At 44.7% G+C, this 19,297-nt stretch overlaps 1 protein-coding gene across 4 annotated transcripts in view; it reads right to left on the reverse strand.

Moving 5' to 3' along the window:
- dgkh (diacylglycerol kinase, eta) overlaps nt 1-19,297 on the reverse strand; it is a 656,851-nt gene that overhangs the window by 68,970 nt on the left and 568,584 nt on the right. For all 4 annotated transcript variants that reach the window (XM_038802770.1, XM_038802769.1, XM_038802768.1 and 1 more), the window contains 2 exons: nt 11,317-11,483; nt 5,534-5,639 (listed from right to left, as the gene is read on the reverse strand). In XM_038802770.1, coding sequence (XP_038658698.1) covers nt 5,534-5,639; nt 11,317-11,483 — 273 coding nt within the window. The remainder of the gene's footprint in view (nt 1-5,533; nt 5,640-11,316; nt 11,484-19,297) is intronic.

Raw genomic sequence — 19,297 nt, forward strand, 5'->3', positions numbered from 1 at the left:
GGCAACCCCACCCTCCTCCATCGCAGAGGCACGTACCTCAGTTGGCAATGTTAGTGGACAGGCGTTTAGGGCACAATCTGTTCAGCAGCGCACATGTGCTGTTAGGTAATTTGGACATTCTGAATTCTCCCTCTGCGTACCCGAACAGCGCTGGAATGTAGCAACTAGGGGCTTTTCACAGTAACTTAATTGCAGTGTTAATGTAAGCACTTGTGACAATAAAAATTATTATTATTATAAAGTGAGTTTTGGCCCTCTTGAGAGTGAGATTGGAGGGTTAATAGTATATAATAAGAAAATGGTGGATGAGATGAATAAATATTTTATTTCTGTATTCACTATAGGGAATACAAGAAACATTCCAGTGACAGTTGATAGTTGGGTGGTGGAGGGGAGAGAGGAACCTGGTGAAATTACAATCACTAGTGAAGCAATACTGAGCAAACTGATGGAACTGCAGCTGACAAGCCTCCGAGACCTGGGGTCTTAAAAGAAGTGGTTAATGAGGTAGTACGTGTTAATTTACCAAAATGTGTTCTGCCAAGGTTCCATCAGACGAGGAACCAGCAAATATAACCTCTATTCAAGAAGGGAGAGTGGCAGAAAACAGGAAATTCTAAGTTAGTTAGCTTGACGGCTATCGGGGAGAAGGTGTTCGACTGAATCATTGCTGTGCAGAGGACCTGGGTGTCCTTGTGCATGAGTCGCCAAAAGTTGGTTTACAGGTGCAACAGGTGATTAAGCAGGCGAATGGAGTTTTGTCCTTCATTGCTAGAGGGATGGAGTTTAAGACTAGGAAGGTTATGCTGCAACTGTATATGGTGTTAGTGAGGCCACACCTGGAGTATTGTGTTCAGTTTTGGTCTCCTTACCGGAGAAAGGACGTACTGTTACTGGAAGGTGTGCAGAGGAGATTCACTATGTTAATCCCAGAGTTGAGGATTAAGAGGAGAAGCTGAATCGACTGGGACTGTACTCTATGGAATTTAGAAGGATGTGGGGGGATCATATAGAAACATATAAAATTATGAAGGGAATAGATAGGACAGATGCGGGCAGGTTGTTTCCACTGGCGGGTGAAAGCAGAACTAGGGGGCATAGCCTCAAAATAAGGGGAAGTAGATTTAGGACTGAATTTAGGAGGAACTTCTTCACCCAAAGGGTTGTGAATCTATAGAATTCCCTGCGCAGTTGAGGCTCCTTCATTGAATGTTTTCAAGATAAAGATAGTTTTTTGAAGAATAAAGGGATTAAGGGTTATGGTGTTCGGGCCGGAAAGTGGAGCTGGGTCCACAAAAGATCAGCCATGATCTCATTGAATGGCGGAGCAGGCTCGAAGGCCAGGTGGCCTACTCCTGCTCCCAGTTCTTATGTAAGAGGTTATAGCTGGACACTTAGACAAGCTCAATTGATCACCGGGGAATCTAGAATCAGGGGATGCAATTTCAGGATATAAGGTAGACCATTTAGGACTGAGATGAGCAAAAATAACATTCACTCAAAGGATAGTGAGCCTGTGGAATTCTGGCACAGAAAGCTGTGGAGGCCAAGTCACTGAATGCATTTAAGAAATAAATAGATATTTTAAAAATATTTTAATGGCATCAAGGAGTTTGGGGAGAAAGTGGGAATATGGCACTGAGATCAAGGTTCAGCCGTGATCATATCGCATGATGAGGAACGGTCAAACAGTCGAATGGCCTTATCTTGCTCCTAGTTTATGTTTCATCAGCTGCTCCTGGGAAGAGATGAGGACAGTACCTCAACAGCAACTAAATCTATCTGGGGATAATTAATTCAAGCTAATGGGCTAAGTTATTAATTAGCATGCTTACAGGACTCGATAACAAGAACATCTAGGAAACAAAGTTCTTTGATCAGAAAGTTACGCTATGTCTGAATTCTGGGGGGACTTCAACCATCTTCGCAAAGAAATGGATCAAAGGAAGTTTGAAAATCAGCTGAGACATTTGCAGATACAACTAATGATTTTTTAATTAACTCCGGCTAGATTTTCATCGCCAAACTGGGTCACAACACGGTGAACTTAGTTCTTTTTGGCTGAAGAAACAGTTTTCCTCTGTCGACCTACCCAACCCGGAACCATTTGCATGCAAGGCCTTCCTTGTGGGTTGAGAAAGCCGAGGGTGCAAAACTCACTCACCATCCTGACTTGAAATATATCGCTGTTCCTGCACTGTCGCTGGGTCAAAATCCTGGAATTCCCTCCCTAACAGCGCTGTGGGTGTACCTATACCTACCTCAGGGACTGCAGTCGTTCATGAAGGTAGCTCATCATCACCTTCTCAAGGACAATTGGGGATAGGCAGTAAAAGTGGCCCAGCCAGTGACCCCCACATCCCGTAAATGAATAATTAAAAAAAGAGGTTAGGCAATAAATGCTGGCCCAGCCAGCGATGCCTACATCCCTGTAGGAATAAATTAAAAATGGCAAAGAAAAAACCAAAATGGTTGCTCAGACATGTCTAATTATGAATTAGGCTGAAACAAAATTAATTCCATGGGTTAATGTTGTAACCTACATGAGACTCATGGGGCTGGGTTCCCTGTGAGTCTTGTGGAGTACAAGCTTCCCCTCTGAGGGGCAGGGCTTCCTCATCAGCAGTGCAGCAAATCAGGACATAAAAATCTCGGCCCGGGTGTGGGATGGGCAGGAGTAGTCCCTTCTGGGATCAGTGCCCACAGAGGTTTTCTTCTACGTCAACAAGTCTTTTGTTTCCTTGTGCTCCTGTTTGGTTGCTTCCTTGGACTCAACAGTTAAGGAAGACAGTTCACATGAAAAGTGACAAATATCACACATTGGAGTTCCTCACGGTAATGTCCTAGGCCCAACTATCTTCAGCTGTTTCTTCAAGGACCTTCCCTTCATAATAATGTCTAAAATGGGGATATTTGCAGATGATTGCACTATGTTTAGCACCGTTTGCGACACCTGAGATACCAAAGTAGTCCATGTCCATATGCAGCAAGATCTGGACAATATTCAGGCTTGGGCTGGCAAGTGGCAAGTAACATTCGTGCCACACAAGTGACCACTCGAATAAAAGCTAATCTTAACCATCGTCCCTTGAACATTCAAAGACATTACCCATCACTGAACCTCGCCCTATCAACATCCTGCGGGTTACCATTGACCGGAAACTGAATTAGCCATATAAATATAGTAGGTACAAGAGCAGGTCACAGGCTGGGAATCCTGCAGCGAGTAACTCACCTCCTGAGTCCCAAAAGCCTATCCATCATCTACAAGGCACAAGTCAGGAATACTCTCACCTGCCTGGATGAGTGCAGCTTCATCAACACTCAAGAAGCTTGACCTCATCCAGGACAAAGCAGCCCGCTTACTTCACACCCCATCAATAAACATGCACTCCTCCACCACTGATTCACAGTGGCAGCCATGTGTATCATCTCCAAGATGCACTGCAGGAACTCACCCAAGGCTCCTTAGACAGCATCTGCTAAACATACACCTTATCATCTAGATGGACAAGGGCAGTAGACACAATGGGACGGCATGGTGGCACAGTGGTTAGTACTTCTGTCTCACAGCATCAGGGACCCGGGTTCAATTCCGGCCTTGAATGACTGTGTGGAGTTTGCACAATCTCCCCATATCTGTGTAGGTTTCCTCGGGGTGCTCTGGTTTCCTCCCACAGTCCAAAGATGTGCAGATTGGCAATACTAAATTGTCCCTTAGTGTCCAAAAAAACATTGGGTGGGGTTACTGGGTTACAGGAATAGGGTGGAGGCGTGGTCCTAGGTAGGGTGCCCTTTCAGAGAGTTGGTGCACTGTAGTGATTCTATGATTCAATTGGAATGCCAGAAATTCCCCTCCAAGGCACACACCATCCTGACTTGGAAATCTTTCACTGTTTCTTCACTGCCACTGGATTAAAATCCTGGAACTCCCTTGCTAGCAGCAGTGTGAGTCCACCTACACTACATGTACTGCAGCATTTCAAGAGGACAGCTCCTTCTCAAGGGTAATTAGGGATGGGCAATAATTGTTAGTCCAGCCAGTGACACCCATATACCCATATTCCTCGAATGAATTAAAAAAACAATGAGTGAAATCAAATATTGGAATAGCTCCGAGATGGACAGAAACTTAGGTCATTGATCAATGTCGGTATAATGGCAAATAGAGAGGCTGGCAACTAATGTGGTGGATGCTCATTTACTAGATACTTTCAAAAAGATGCTTGTGAGGAACACCCCACACAAGAGTGATTCCCTAGACTCACTTTGATCACCAAGAGATGAAAGAAGCATTTCCCACGGCCTGTATGATGATAGAATTTACAGTGCAGGAGGCCATTCGGCCTATCGAGTCTGCACCGGCCTTTGGAAAGAGCACCCTTGTAAGCCCACACCTCCACCCTATCCCTGTAACCCCACCTAACCTTTTTGGACACTAAGGGCAATTTATCATGGCCAGTCCACCTAACCTGCACATCTTTGGACTGTGGGAGGAAACCGGAGCACCCGGAGGAAACCCACGCACACACGGGGAGAACGTGCAGACTCCGCACAGACAGTGACCCAAGCCGGGAATCAAACCTGGGACCCTGGAGCTGTGAAGCAACTGTGCTAACCATTGTGCTACAGTGCTGCCCAAGCTGGATGGACTTTAATATTCTCAGGGGTTGAGGAGGAAGTCCACAGATTTTATTTTTCTCCCATTTGGCCTTGATATCTTGGGGCTGATAGTAGACGGGCATGTCTATCACCATGTTCCAGGTGTCATTGTCATGAGGGGCAAGCCTAGTGGACCAGCTTCTCTTTTTCTACCAGTTGAATCTGTGAAACATTGCCAGTGGTGGTGCAGATGAGCACTGCCATTGATTCCGACCGCACAGTTGCAGCGGCCACATTTTAAAAGGTGTCTTGCCCTCTTGGTTTGTTTTGGGCGATCTGAGGAAGGATAAGAGGCAGGTCTGTTTACTTTAGAGATGAATCCCCCACATTCATCCTTAGCTGGAGCATCTGTAGAATAAAACATGGCCTCCCGGTGCCAATATCCACCTATGTGTATAAGTCATTGAAAAGCAGCATTAGGAGCAATGTTCACAACTTCTGTTGAGTGAATCACAAGCAGCTTCATTTGAAAGGAACGATCAGCCCTTTTCTGTTGTAGAAAGTTGGCGAACGATTGTGACTCGGATGGACAGAAGCAAAAGTACAAGAGAGAAAAGAGAGAAATAATCAGTGAGAAATAAGCAGGCAGAATTAGAGGAAGAGAGAGACAAAATTACTTTTACCTTTGAGCAGTGCTAGTTTGAAATAAACAAAGTTAGTTGGTCCATAACTTTTATCAGTTTATTTCCTTAAGCTACGGAAATCACAAATTCAGCTTTAAGACATTCTGATTTTCCAATTGGTGGGACTATCCCTAATCCAGGTTCAAAAACATGTTACCAAATTACTAACCCGTTTGTGAGGATAATTGAGTTGCAAACATTGGACTGAACCCAACATGACATGACTGTTGCTCTGTCACACTCCTTACCTCTGGGAACTTTGGATGGGTTTTGTTTAGTGCATGGGAGCTTGCATTGACCGCGTGAGCCAGTTCCTGCTCCAGAAGGCCGTGGGTTTTGGCTGCTTCGCAGATTCTGAAAGTCATTAAAGAAAGAAAACCTCAACAATACAACAACTACAGCTAGTGGAATATATGTGCTCCTGCATTTATCTCCCAGCCAGAGATCAAATCCCTGCAACTTGACTGAGCGTTTTGGTAATATAATCTTTCACACATGCAACATTATCAAGATTCACAAAGTGGGAACAGAAGTGGAGATTATTGTTTACTTGCACTGTTGCATTATTTTCCTTCAGTTATAAAGAACTAACTTTGCACATTGAGGAAGATGACAACTTGCACTCTGTTGTCCCTGCATTGTAAGGCCATTGTTGTAAGCCCCACTCCAGCACATAATCTAGAGGCTGGCACTTCAGCGCAGGACTGAATGAATGCTGCATTGTTGACAGTAACATTATTTGAATGAAACATTAAACTGAGGCTCAGTCTCGGTGAACAAAGAAAAGTACAGCACAGGAACAGGCCCTTCGGTCCTCCAAGCCTGCGCTGACCATGCTGCCCATCGAAACTAAAATCTTCTACACTCCTGGGGTCCGTATCCCTCTATTCCCATCCTATTCATGTATTTGTCAAGATGCCCCTTAAATGTCACTATCGCCCCTGCTTCCACCACCTCCTCCGGCAGCGAGTTCCAGGCACCCACTACCCTCTGTGAACGTATTCAAAGAACAGGGGCTTCTGTCAGTGTCCCAGACAGCACTTTTTACACCACCAGAGAGGCAACCTCTTGCTGAGGGTCTGGAGTTTATTTAGACCAGATGAGGTAAGAATGACAGATATCCTTGCCGAAGTGAAATATTTGGTTCTTTACAATTAGTTGGTTGTTTCATGGGTACTATTATTGAAATCAATCTTTTTTTTCCTGGTTTATTAAACCAACTAAATTCAGAACCCCAACTGTGGAGAGCCTTGCACATCACTGGCAAGGCCAGAATTTGTTACCTGCTCTTGAGGAGGTAAGACCATAAGGCATAGGAGCAGAACTAGGCCACTCGGCCCATCGAGTCTGCTCCACCATTCAATCATGGCTGATATTTTTCACATCCCCATTTTCCTACCTTCTCACCATATCCCCGATCCCCTTATTGATCAAGAGCCTATCTATCTTTGTCTTAAAGACGCTCTGTAATTTGGCCTCCACAACCTACAGCGGCAAAGAGTTCCACAGATCCACCACCCTCTGGCTGAAGAAATTCCTCCTCATCTGTTTTAAAGGATCGTCCCTTTAGTCTGAGATTGTGTCCTTCATTTCTAGTTTTTCCTACTAGTGGAAACATCCTCTCCATGGCCACTCTATCCAGGCCTTTCAGTATCCTGTAAGTTTCAATAAGATCCCCCCCCCCCCACCCTCATCCTTCTAAACTCCAACGAGTACAGACCCAGAATCCTCAACCGCTCCTCATACAACAAATTCTTCATTCCAGGGATCATCCTTGTGAACCTTCTCTGGAACCTTTCCAAGGCCAACACATCCTTCCTTAGATATGGGGATCAAAACTGTTCACAATACTCCAAATGGGGTCTGACCAGAGCCTGATACAGCTTCAGAAGTAACTACCTGCTCTTCTATTCTAGCCCTCTCGACATGAATGCTAACATTGCATTTGCCTTCTTAACTGCCGACTGAACCTGCTCGTTAACCTTAAGAGAATCTTGAACAAGGACTTTGATCTCCGAAGCATTTCCCCATTTAGAAAATAGCCTATGTCTCCATTCCTCCTTCCAAAGTTCATAACCTCAAACTTTTCCACATTGTATTCCATCTGCCACTTCTTTGCCCTCTCTCCTAGCCTGTCCAATTCCTTCTATAGCCCCCTGCTTCCTCAATACTACCTGTCCCTCTGCATATCTTTGTATCATCTGCAGACTTAAGAACAATGCCCTCAGTTCTTTCTTCCAGATAATTAATGTGTATTGTAAAAGGTTGTGGTCCCAGCACCGACCCCTGAGGTACAGCACTAGTCATTGGCTGCCATCCTGAAAAAGACCCCTTTATCCCCACTCTCTGCCTCTGCCAGTCAGCCAATTCTCTGCCATGCCAGGATCTTACTCGTAACACCATGGGCTTTTAACTTATTTAAAATCCTTCTATGCAGCACCTTGTCAAAGGCCTTCTGGAAATCTAAATAAATCACTCCACTGGCTCTCCTTTGTCTGACTTCCTTGTTACCTTCTCAAAGAACTCTTAACAGATTTGTCAGACATTATCTCCCTTTGACAAAGCCGTGCTGACTCAGTCCTATTTTACAATGCACTTCCAAGTACTCTGCGATCTCATCTTTAATAATGGACTCTAAAATCTCATCAATAACCGAAGTCAGGCTAACTGGCCTATAATTTCCTGTCTTCTGCCTCCCTCCCTTCTTAAACAATGGTGTTACATTAGCCATTTTCCAGTCCTCTGGGACCCTTCCTGCCTCCAGTGATTCCTGAAAGGTCACACCCATGCTTCCACAATCTCCTCAGCTATCTTTTTTAGAACCCTGGGGTGTAGTCTATCCGGTCCAGGTGACTTATCCACCTTCAGACCTTTCAGTTTCCCCAGAACCTTCTCCTTAATGATGGCCACTGCACTCACCTTTGCCTCTTGATTCTCCTGGAGCTCTGGCATCTAATTGGTGTCTTCCACCATGAAGACTGATGCAAAGTAACTATTCAGTTTGGCTGCCATTTCTTTTTTTCCTATTATTACTTCTCCAGTCACGTTATCCAGTGGTCCAATGTCTATTTTTGCCTCTTTCTTATCTTTTATATACTGAAAAAAACTCTTCCTATCTTCTTTTATATTACCAGCTAGCTTGCACTCATATTTCATCTTCTCTCCTGTTATTGCTTTTTTAGTTGTCCTCTGCTCGCTTTTCAAGGCTTTCCAATCCTTTGGTTTCTTACTAATCCTCACCACTTTGTATGCTTTTTCTTTTGCATTTATGTTGTCCTTGACTTGCCTCATCAGCCTTGTCCTGCCCGTAGCATGTTTCCTCCTCCTTGGGAAGAATTTCTGTTGTGCCTCCCGAATAACTCCCAAAACCTCCTGCTATTGCCGTTCCACTGTCTTCCCTGCTCGGCTCCTTTTCCAATCAACTCTGGCCAGCTCCTCCCTCATGTCTTTGTAGTTACCCTTATTTAATTGTAATATCATTACATCCAATTTCAGCTTCTCCCTCTCAAACTGCAGGGTAAATTCTATCATACTGTGGTCACTGCTCCCTAAGGGTTCCTTCACCCTCAGATCCCTGATCAAGTCTGCCTCATTACACATCACCAAATCCAGAATTGCCTGTTCCCTAGTGGGCTCTACCACAAGCTGCTCCAAAAAAAACCTCTTAAAACATTCCACAAATTCCTTTTCTTGGGATCCAATACCAACCTGATTTTCCCAGTCCATGTGCATATTAAAGTCCCCCATGATTATTGTGATATTGCCTTTTTTACATGCTTTCTCGATTTCTCAATTTATTTTCTGCCCCACATCCTGACCATTGCTAGGGGGCTTGTACATAACTTCCATCAGGGTCTTTTTACCTTTGCGATTCCTCAACTCTACCCAAAGATATTCTATGCCTTCTGATCCTATATCGCTCCTTGCTATCGATTGAACTTCATTCCTTGCTAACAATGCAATCCCGCCCCCTTTGCCCATCTGCCTGTCCTTTCGACTAATCCGATCATGACTAATCTGACTATGGCCTCAACCCCACATTCCGTCAACACACATGATCTTTGAACTCCCTTGTAGATCGAAATTCTGTCTAACTCAGCCTCGAGTATATTCTATGACCTAGGCGACACAGCCATTATCCACATAATGGGTTGGAGCTGAGGAGATTGATATATGCTCCAGAGGCGATTGATATTTCATCAACATACCAATTCTGATTAGTTCATTGAATTACTTTATTTGAAATCCCATCTTCAAGGGGCCAACAGGTCTGGCAGCTGCTGTCATTTAAATCTCTTCCATTGAAATGGTGAGGGATAGTCACTTTAAAAAAAATAATAATTTACAGGGGATCATGTGATGTGAGCTTGAGAGCAGTTGCATTTTCGTGACCTCCATCTCTGCTCATCTTTCAATCTTTATTTTTATCCTTATGCACATCTCTCATATCTTTTTTCGGTTTAAATGGATTTTCGTATGTACCAAGATTTGCTGGACAATGTTTAATTTTTGAGTCGAGACAATATGCTTTAATCCCCATTAATACGTGGTGGCTGGAGGGAGTTGGGTGGGGCTTCGTCTTTTGTCGGCAGCTGCCTGACAAAGCCAATTGAGGGGCAATTTAGTGTGGTCAATCCATCTAGCCTGCACATCTTTGGGTTGTGGGGGCGAAACCCACACAAACACGGGGAGAATGTGCAAACTCCACACGGACAGTGACCCAGAGCCGGGATCGAACCTGGGACCTCGGCGCCATGACACAGCAGTGCTACTCACTGCGCCACCGTGATGCCCGACTCAGTCCTATTTTATCATGCACTTCCAAGTACTCCACAATCTCATCTTTAATAATGGACTCTAAAATCTTGCCAATGATCAAGGTCAGGTTAACCGACCTATAATTTCCCGTCTTCTGCCTCCCTCGCTCCTTAAACATGGGTGTTTAATTAGCCATTTTCCAGTCCTCACTGCCTCCAGTGATTCCTGAAAGATTACCACCATTGCCTCCACAATCTCCTCAGATATCTCCTTTAGAGCCCTGGAGTATAGTCCATCCAGTCCAAGTGATTTATCCATCTTCAGTCCTTTCAGTTTCCCCAGAACCTTCTTTTTAGTGATGGCCACTCCACTCACCTGTGTCCCCTGATTCTCCTGGGGTTCTGGTAGCCCACTGGTGTCTTCCACTGAGAAGACTAATGCAAAGTAACTATTTCTTTGTTTCCTATTACTACTTCTCCAACCTCATTTTCCAGTGGTTCAACGTCTATTCTTGCCTCAATTTTACCTTTTATATATATTGAAATAAACCTCTTCCTATCTTCTTTTATATTGCTAGCCAGCTTACACTCATATTTCATCTTCTCCCCCTTATTGCTTTTTTAGTTGTCCTCTGCTCGCTTTTAAAGGCTTCCCAATCCTCTGACTTCCCATTACTCCTCACCACTTTGCATGCTTTTTCTTTTATGCTGTCCTTGACTTCCCTCGTAGCTATGGATGCCTCATCCTCCCCTTTGCATGTTTCCTCCTCCTTGGGATGAATTTCTGTTGTGCCTCACGAATAACCCCCAAAAATCCCTGCCATTGCTGTTCCACTGTCTTCCCTGCAATTAGGGATCAGATACAAATGCTGTCCTTCCCAAGCAATGCTCAAATCCTATGAAAGAATTGTTTAAAAGTTGTCCTAAAGCATTGTGGGCTAAGTGTAATTGTTACATTTATCCTATGATTTGATGAGAAGAATTGACGATTTCTGATGCCAATGCCCACTCTCCCACCTTTACCCATTTTAACTTTCTTTGGCTTCTTTTAAAGGTCTCCCCACCACAACACACAGAAACACTCTCTCTCACACAGACACAGCCGCGAGCCACTACGTCAAGCCCTCAGGTCCATGCACTTACACACAGATATATATAGACACATAGGTAATCATCAGGAATTTCAGGTTTTTAAGATTTCTGTAAAAGTCTCTCTTGTGCACTGTCCTGCAACACCCCATGTGGACCCACTGACATGAGAAAATGTTACCCACCTTGTGATTAATTCTTCAGCTGCTTGGGCACAGTGCTGGAGTTGGGTGGCTTCTTCCTCTGTAGCCAGGTCTACTGACTGCTGTGGGTACAAGTGAGGCCGAAGAGCTGGCCTGCAGGAGTCGTAGCGGAGTTTGTCTTCCCAGGACTTCAGAGTACTCTCAAATGCCTGTGCAAAGAGGTCAATAATGAAAACTGTAGAACTGATCATATGAGCCAAGATTTTCTGGAGAGGGGCATCTCGCTGCTTATTCAGTTAGCTAGAATTGCTTCCGTCTTTTTTCAGCTGGAATTATGAATGAGGCTCCACGTGTTCTCTTTCTGGGCTGGCCAGAATGAGTGCTGTTGCAGGAATACAAGTCCCTTCATTAAAATACATGCTTTCTATGTTCAGTACCAGCCCTAACTTTCTACAGTAGTTTAATGATATGCAAATGAAGCAATGTGATAGCATTCATTTGGGGGTTGCTTTTTTTATAGGCTAACGGTAATGTGATGTAAACCATCAGCCATTTGTGGTGATTTGTAATACAGTACAGGGGGTAACTCCTCCTCACAACAATTTTCTGCATGATTTCTATATTAAAAATGGTGAGCCAATGAAACTCGCTGTTATTTAGGCTGCAAATTCTGGGCCAAGGTCTGTTCAAAGTAAGGTTTTAATTTTCCAATTTGTATTTTCTTTCTCTTCATTCTTGATGCACCATGATCTCCAACCTTATAGTCCACCAGACTTTGCATCTCGCTTCTGACCTATTTCTCAAAATCACGGACAGGACTACGCTGGCTGACCTGTCATTTCAGCCATTTCTGCTCCCATGGAACTTGGGTCCACCCACCTCAATTCTATTTCTCTCCCTGGTCCAGTCCCTTCCCACCAACATCTATGATTCTTCTGATGCACTCTTGTCAGATTAAGCTTCCAGTTTCATCACCAATCTCTTATTAGACATCCACTGACTCCCACTACCGGCCTCCCCGAACAGGCACCGGAATGTGGTGACTAGGGGCTTTTCACAGTAACTTAATTAAAGCCTACTCGTGACAATAAACGATTATTATTATTATACTCTTCCTCATTCCCACTTCCTTTCAGAATTCCATTCCATTTTCCCAGTTTCTCTGCATCAGCTCAGACAATGCAACCTTTCCATATTAGTGCTTCCGATAGGTCTTCCTTTTTCCTCGAACAAACATTTCCTTCCATTGTTAGTGGCGACTCAGTCCCATTTCTGCTCTCACCTCTCCCTCCCCGTCGCATAACCACAATAGTGTTCAGTTTGTTCCCATTTTTCACCCCACCAGCCTCCACGTTTAACAGATCATGCTCCACCATTTCTGCTACCTCCAGTGCGATATCACCCCCAAAACCATTTGCCCCTCCCCTTCCCTCGGTCTTCCGAAGGGACTGTTCCCTCTGCAATACTGATCCAGTCTTCCATCACCCTGAAAACGTATCTTCCCTTTTCACAGCACCTTTCCATCCAAATGCAGGAGGTGCAACGCCAACCTTCTCACTGAAAAGAAGTATGTCAAACAGTGATTCACTTGTACTTCTTTCAAGTTAGTCTACTGGTCAGGTGGTCGTTTTGGTGAACATCTCCATTCAGTCCCCAAGCATGGCCCTGATCCCCTTTAATGTTACACTGACCTAAAACGCCAACATTGGGGGTTAGTTAGCTCAATGGGCTAGATGGCGTGTTCGTGATGCGGAGCAACACCAGCAACGTGGGTTCAATTCCCATTCCAGCTGTGGGTTTTTTTTAATACTCATGATGGGATGTAGGTTTCACTGGCTAGGCCAGCATTTGTTGCCCATCCCTAATTGCCTACAGAAGGTAGAGATGAGCTGTCTTCTTGAACCCTGCAGTCCATGTGTATTGGTACACCCACAGTGCTGTTAGAATGGTAGTTCCAAGATTTTGACCCGACAGTATATTTCCAAGTCGGGGTGGTGAGTGACTTTGAATCCTGGAACCTACAGTGCAGGAAGAGGCCATTCGGCCCACCGACCCTTCGAATGAACACTCAACTCATGCCCATTCTCCCTATCCCATCCTATCTCTGTAACTCCATAACTGAACCTGCACATCTCTGGAGACTAAGCGCAATTTATCATGGCCAATCCACCTGACACGCACATCTTTGGATGGTGGGAAGAAACCGGAGCACCAGGAGGAAAGCCATGCCAACACGGGGAGAATGTACAAACACCACACCAGACAGTGACCTAAGGCTGGAATTGAACCTGGATCTCTGGGGCTGTGAGGCAGAATTGCTAACCACTGTGCCATCATGCTGCCCCAAGTGACTTGGAGGAGAACTTCCAGGTGATGGTGTTCCCCGGTATCTGCTGCCCTTCTAGGTGGTAGTGGTCGTGGGTTTGGAGGTGCTGCCTAAGGAGACTTGGTGAGTTCCTGCAGTGTACCTTGTAGATGGTACACATAGCTGCTATCATGTATCGCTGGTGGAGGTCGTGAATGTTTGTGGAAGGGGTGCCAATTAAGTGGGCTGCTTGTCCTGGATAGTGTCAAACTTCTTGAGTGTTGATGGAGCTGCACTCATTCAGGCAAGTGGAGAGTATTCCATCACACTCCTGACTTGTGCCTCGTAGATGGTGGACAGGCTTTGCGAGTCAGGTGGTGAGCTACCAGCAATAGAATTTCTGGTCTTTAACCTGCTCTTGCAGCCACATTACTTATATGGCTAGCCCAGTTCAGTTATTAGTCAATGGAAACCCCCAGGGTTGATAGTGGGAGATTTAGTGATGGTTATGCTATTGAATGTCCAGGGACAATAGTTTGATTCTCTCTTATTGGAGATAGTCATTGCCTGGCATTTGTGTGGCGTGAATGTTACTTGTCACTTGTCAGCCCAAGCCTGTGTATTGTCCAGGTATTGCTGACTTTGCACATGGACTAGTGCTTCAGCGAAAACCCCCACATCTGACTTTATGTTGGAAGGAAGGTCATTGATGAAGCAGCTGAAGATGGTTGGGCTGAGGACACTATCCTGAGGAACTCCTGCAGAGATGTCCCGGGACTATGATAACTGACCTCCAAAAACCACAAACATCTTCCTTGTGCTAGGTATGACTCCAATTAGTGGGGAGATTTCCCCCTGATTTCTATTGACTCCAGTCTTGCTCGGGCTTCTTGATGCCACACTCAATCAAATGCTGGCTTGATGTCAAGGGCAGTCACTCTCAGCTCTCCTCTAGAGTTCAGCTCTTTGTCCATGTTTGAACCAAGGCTGCAATGAGTTCAGGAGCTGAGTGACCTGGTGGAACATAAATTGTGCATCAGGTTATTCCTAATTAAATGCCTCTTGATTCCTTCCATCACTTCATTATGAGTAAGTATGGGGGTAAGTATTTAAGGTAAGTTCCCCCAGGTCCATTTGTGTGTCCCACTCCCCCCACAATGCAAATCCTGTTACTCTCACCCCTCAGTGCCCCTCTGCCAGAGACCCTCCATATAACAGAGATCCCCCTACATAACAGAGATCGCCCGCCCCAAGAATGAGTTACCCCTGCCTGGAAGCTAAAGAGCAGTCCAAATAGAAACAGTGAAAACAATCACCGCTTTAAAACTCACATGTCTCCTATACATAACACCTCATGCAGAGAAAGCAGCAGCTGTAACTTCATAGAAAGTGAAAACCACATCACCAAGGTTTAAACTCTCTCAGATCCTTTCATCTGCAAGGCTTTTATGTGTTTCAAAGAGAAAAAAACTTTTACTAGCCTGTAACTGACAGCTTCGAGACAACCAGATGTCTGGATTGTTTAATTTAATTTCCCTTCATGCTTGAATATATCTCAAGACCATGCTGTGAACCTGACCACAATATTTATAAACATCGAGGAGTTAAGTGGTTTCACTTCCTGTTTCTCAGCAGAAAGCACTTAACTACTTTTGATGTGGTCATGACCTGTCAATCATAGCTAGATATTTACAAACATTGTGGTGAGTTTCAAAACAGTATACTTGAGATCCATTCAATGTTCTGGGACCTGGGTTCGACTCCCACCATGGCAGCTGGAATTTAGTTCCTTCAGGGAGCTAAATTCACCTTTGCTACTCTGGCAGCTTCCCATCGACTACTTCACATTTTTAAATACCTGTTGCAAACCTCCACATCGACAAGGGGAATTCTAATGTGGGGCGAACATATGGCAGCAAGCCCCTTTAATTGTATTATAAATTTGTTCAAATATATTGAAATGAGCTTCCCACCCTCTTTGGGCGGGAACCTCAACATCACTGCAGAGGAGTGGGGAAAATAGGAAAACGAGGTCTCGTCGGTGAGAATCTTGTTTTCCAATTCTTGAGATATCTTGCGCCCACATCGCTGTTTGCGCTCACGGCGGAGGCGGGTACAAAATTGTTCACCAAGAAACTACCGCTGATTGTCATGAAACCTCATGTGGTTCACCAATGTTGTTTAGGGAAGGAAATCTGCCATCCTTATCTGGTCTGGCCTACACTTGACTTCAGATCCACGGCCCTCTGAAATGGTCTGGTAAACCACATAGTTTAAGGAAATTAGGGATGGGTAACAGATGATGGCCTTCCCAACAATGCTCACATCTCATAAAAGAATAAATTAATTTAAAAAACAGGGGTTGTCTGATGACAAAAGGTTCAGCAGGTTAGGCCTTATAGAGTTTAGAAAAATGAGAGATGATATTATTGATACATTTAAGATTCTGAGGGGGCTTGACTAGAGCAGATTCTGAAAGGCATTTAAGATTCTGAGGGGGCTTGACTACAGCAGATTCTGAAAGGATGTTTCCCCGTGTGGAGAATCTAGAACGAGGGATCACAAAACCGTTCCAGGATGTGTGGGTCACTGGCGAGATCAGCATTTGTTGCCCATCCTTAATTATCATTGAGGGTAATTAAGCCTCGTGATCTGCTACAGTCCATGTGGTGTAGGTACACCCACTGTAGTATTAGGGAGGGAGTCCCAAGACTTTGACCCAGCCACAATGAAGAAACCGTGATATATTTCCAAGTCAGGATGGTGAGTGCCTTGGAGGGGAATTGCAGTTAGTGGTGTTTTCATGTACCCGCTGCCCTTGTCTTTCAAGGTGGTAGAAGTTGCAAATTTGGAGGGTGCTGCTGAAGGAGTCTTGATGAGTTGCAGCAGTGTACTTTGTAGATGGTACACACTGCTGCCAGTATGATTCAGTGGTGAAAGGAGTGAATGTTTAAGGTGGTGGATGTGGTGCCAATCAAGCGGGCTGCTTTGTCCTGGATGGTGTCGAGCTTCTCGAGTGTTGTTGGAGTTGCACTTATCCAGTCAACTGGACAGGATTCCATCAGAATCCTGACTTGTGCATTGTAGATGTTGGGCAGGCCTTAGAGAGTCAGGAGGGGAGTTACTCGCCTCAGCATTCCCAGCCTCAACCCTGCTCATAATATTTATATGCCTGGTCCATTTCAGTTCCTGGTCAATGGTAACCCCAAAGATGTTGATAGAGGATAGAGTGATAGTAATGTGATTGAGTGTCAAAGAACAGTACAGCACAGGAACAGACCCTCCAAGCCTGCGCCGATCACCTGTCCTATAAAGACCAACCGCATGTATCATTTTATACCCCGTCATGTATTTATCCAGATAAGTCTTAAAGGCCGCTAACGTATCTGCCTCAACCATCTCATTTGGCAGTGCGTTCCAGGCCACCACCACCCTCTGTGTAAAAAAACCTCACCCGCACATCTCTACTGAACCTATCCCCCCTCACCTTGAACTTGTGCCCCCTTGTAATTGTCATTTCCACGCCGGTAAAAAGCTCCAGGTTACCCTTCAGCCTCCATCTTTGTAGGGAGAACAATCCCAGTTTATTCAATCTCTGCTCACAGCTAATACCCTCCATACCAGGCAACATCCTGGTAAACCTGTTCTGTATTCTTTGCAAAGCCTCCATGTCCTTCTGGTCGGGTGGTGACCAGATTTGGACACAGTATTCCAAATGTGGCTTAATCAACGTTCTATATACTGGAACATGATTTGCAAACTTTTATACTCGATGCCCCGTCCGATGAAGGCAAGCATGCCATATGCTTTCTTTACCACCATTTCCATCTGTGCTGCCACTTTTAAGTATGTGGACCTGCACGCCCAGATCTCGTTCTGTGTCTATGCTCCTGATGGTTCTGTTTTGAAACTCACCACAATGTTTGTAAATATCTAGCTATGATTGACAGGTCACGACCACATCAAAAGTAGTTGAGTGCTTTCTGCTGAGAAACAGAGGAAGTGAAAGCACTTAACTACTCGATGTTTATAAATTTTGTGGTCAGGTACACAGCAGGGACTTGAGATGCATTCAAGCACGAAGGGAAATTAAACAATCCAGACATCTGGTTGTCTGGAAGCTGTCAGTTACAGCCCAGTAAAAGTTGTTTTATTTTATAGCTCCCACCTGAATTGGGTCTACCAAAATGCGTTTGTCTGGGTTAAATTCCATTTGCCAATTCTCCGCCCAATTTTGCAGCCTATCTATATCCTGCTGTATTCTCTGACAATCTTCATCACTATCCGCAACTCCAGCAATCTTAGTATAATCCGCAAACTTGTTAATCAGACCAGCTATATTTTCTTCCAAGTCATTAATATATATTACAAACAGCAGTGGGCTCAGTACTGATCCCTGCAGAACACCACTAGTTACAGAACCTCATTCGGAAAAACACCCTTCCACTGCTACCCTCTGTCATCTATGGCCAAGCCAGTTCTGAATCCATCTAGCTAGTTCACCCCTGATCCCATGGGATTTAATCTTTTGTACCAGCCTGCCATGAGGGACCTTGTCAAATGCTTTATTCAAAAAACTCAATTAAATTAGAAGACCTCCCTTGTACAAAACCATGCTGTCTGTCGCGAAAAAGACCATTCACTTCCTAATGTGCAGAGATCCTACCTCTGAGAATCTTTTCCAACTATTTCACTATCACTGACATCAAGCTTGTGGCCTCTAATTACCAGGGTTATCCTTGCTACCCTTCTTAAACAATGGGACAACATTAGCTATCCTCCAATCTTCTGGGACCTCACCTGTGGCCAACGAGGAAACACAGATTTCTGTTAGAGGAACAGCGATTTAATCTCAGCAATCTGGGATAGGTGTCATCTGGCCCTGGGGACGTGACGACCTTAATGCTTTTTAACACACCTAACACTTCCTGCCACGTAATAATGACCTGTTCTAAAGTATTTACATATCCCTCTGAGATACCACCAATCAACGTGTTCCTCTCCTTTGTGAATATCGTGCAAAGTACTCATTAAGGGCCTCACCTACTTCCTCTGGTTCTGTGCTTAATTTCCCTCCTTTGTCCTGGAATGGACCAACTCTTTCTCCAGCTACCCTCTTGTCCTAATATACACATAAAAATGCCTTGGTATTTTGCTTAATCCTGTCTGCCAAGGACATTATATGACCCCTTTTTGCCCTCCTAACTCCCTGTTTGAGCTCTTTTCTACTTTCCCTGTATTCTTCAAGTGCTTTATCTGTTTTTAGTTGCCCAGATCTCATGCATGCATCCTTTTTCTTTTTGACTAGACTCTCACTTTCTCTGGTCATCCACGGTTCCCGAATCCTGCCTTTCCTTTTCATGGCACATGCCTGTCCTGCACTCCCATCAACGGTTCCTTAAAAGACTCCCACATGCCAAATATGGATTTACCTTCAAAACACTCTCTCCCAAACAACAGCCTCTAAATTCTGCCTAATCTGGTTGCAGTTATTAGCCTTTCCCCAATTTAGCACCTTAACCCTAGGACAACACTCGTCCTTTTCCATGAGTATCCAAAAGCTTAGGGAACTGTGGCCACTTTCGCCACATGTCCCCCCACTGCAACTTTGATGACCTGGCCAGGCCCGTTCCCTAGTACTAAGTCCAGTATAGCTCCCTCTCCAGTCGGATTATCCACATATTAGTCCCAAAAACCTTCCTGGACACACTTAACAAA

The sequence above is a fragment of the Scyliorhinus canicula genome, chromosome 7 (assembly GCF_902713615.1).
Source record: "Scyliorhinus canicula chromosome 7, sScyCan1.1, whole genome shotgun sequence".
In the NCBI taxonomy this organism is placed as follows: domain Eukaryota; kingdom Metazoa; phylum Chordata; class Chondrichthyes; order Carcharhiniformes; family Scyliorhinidae; genus Scyliorhinus; species Scyliorhinus canicula.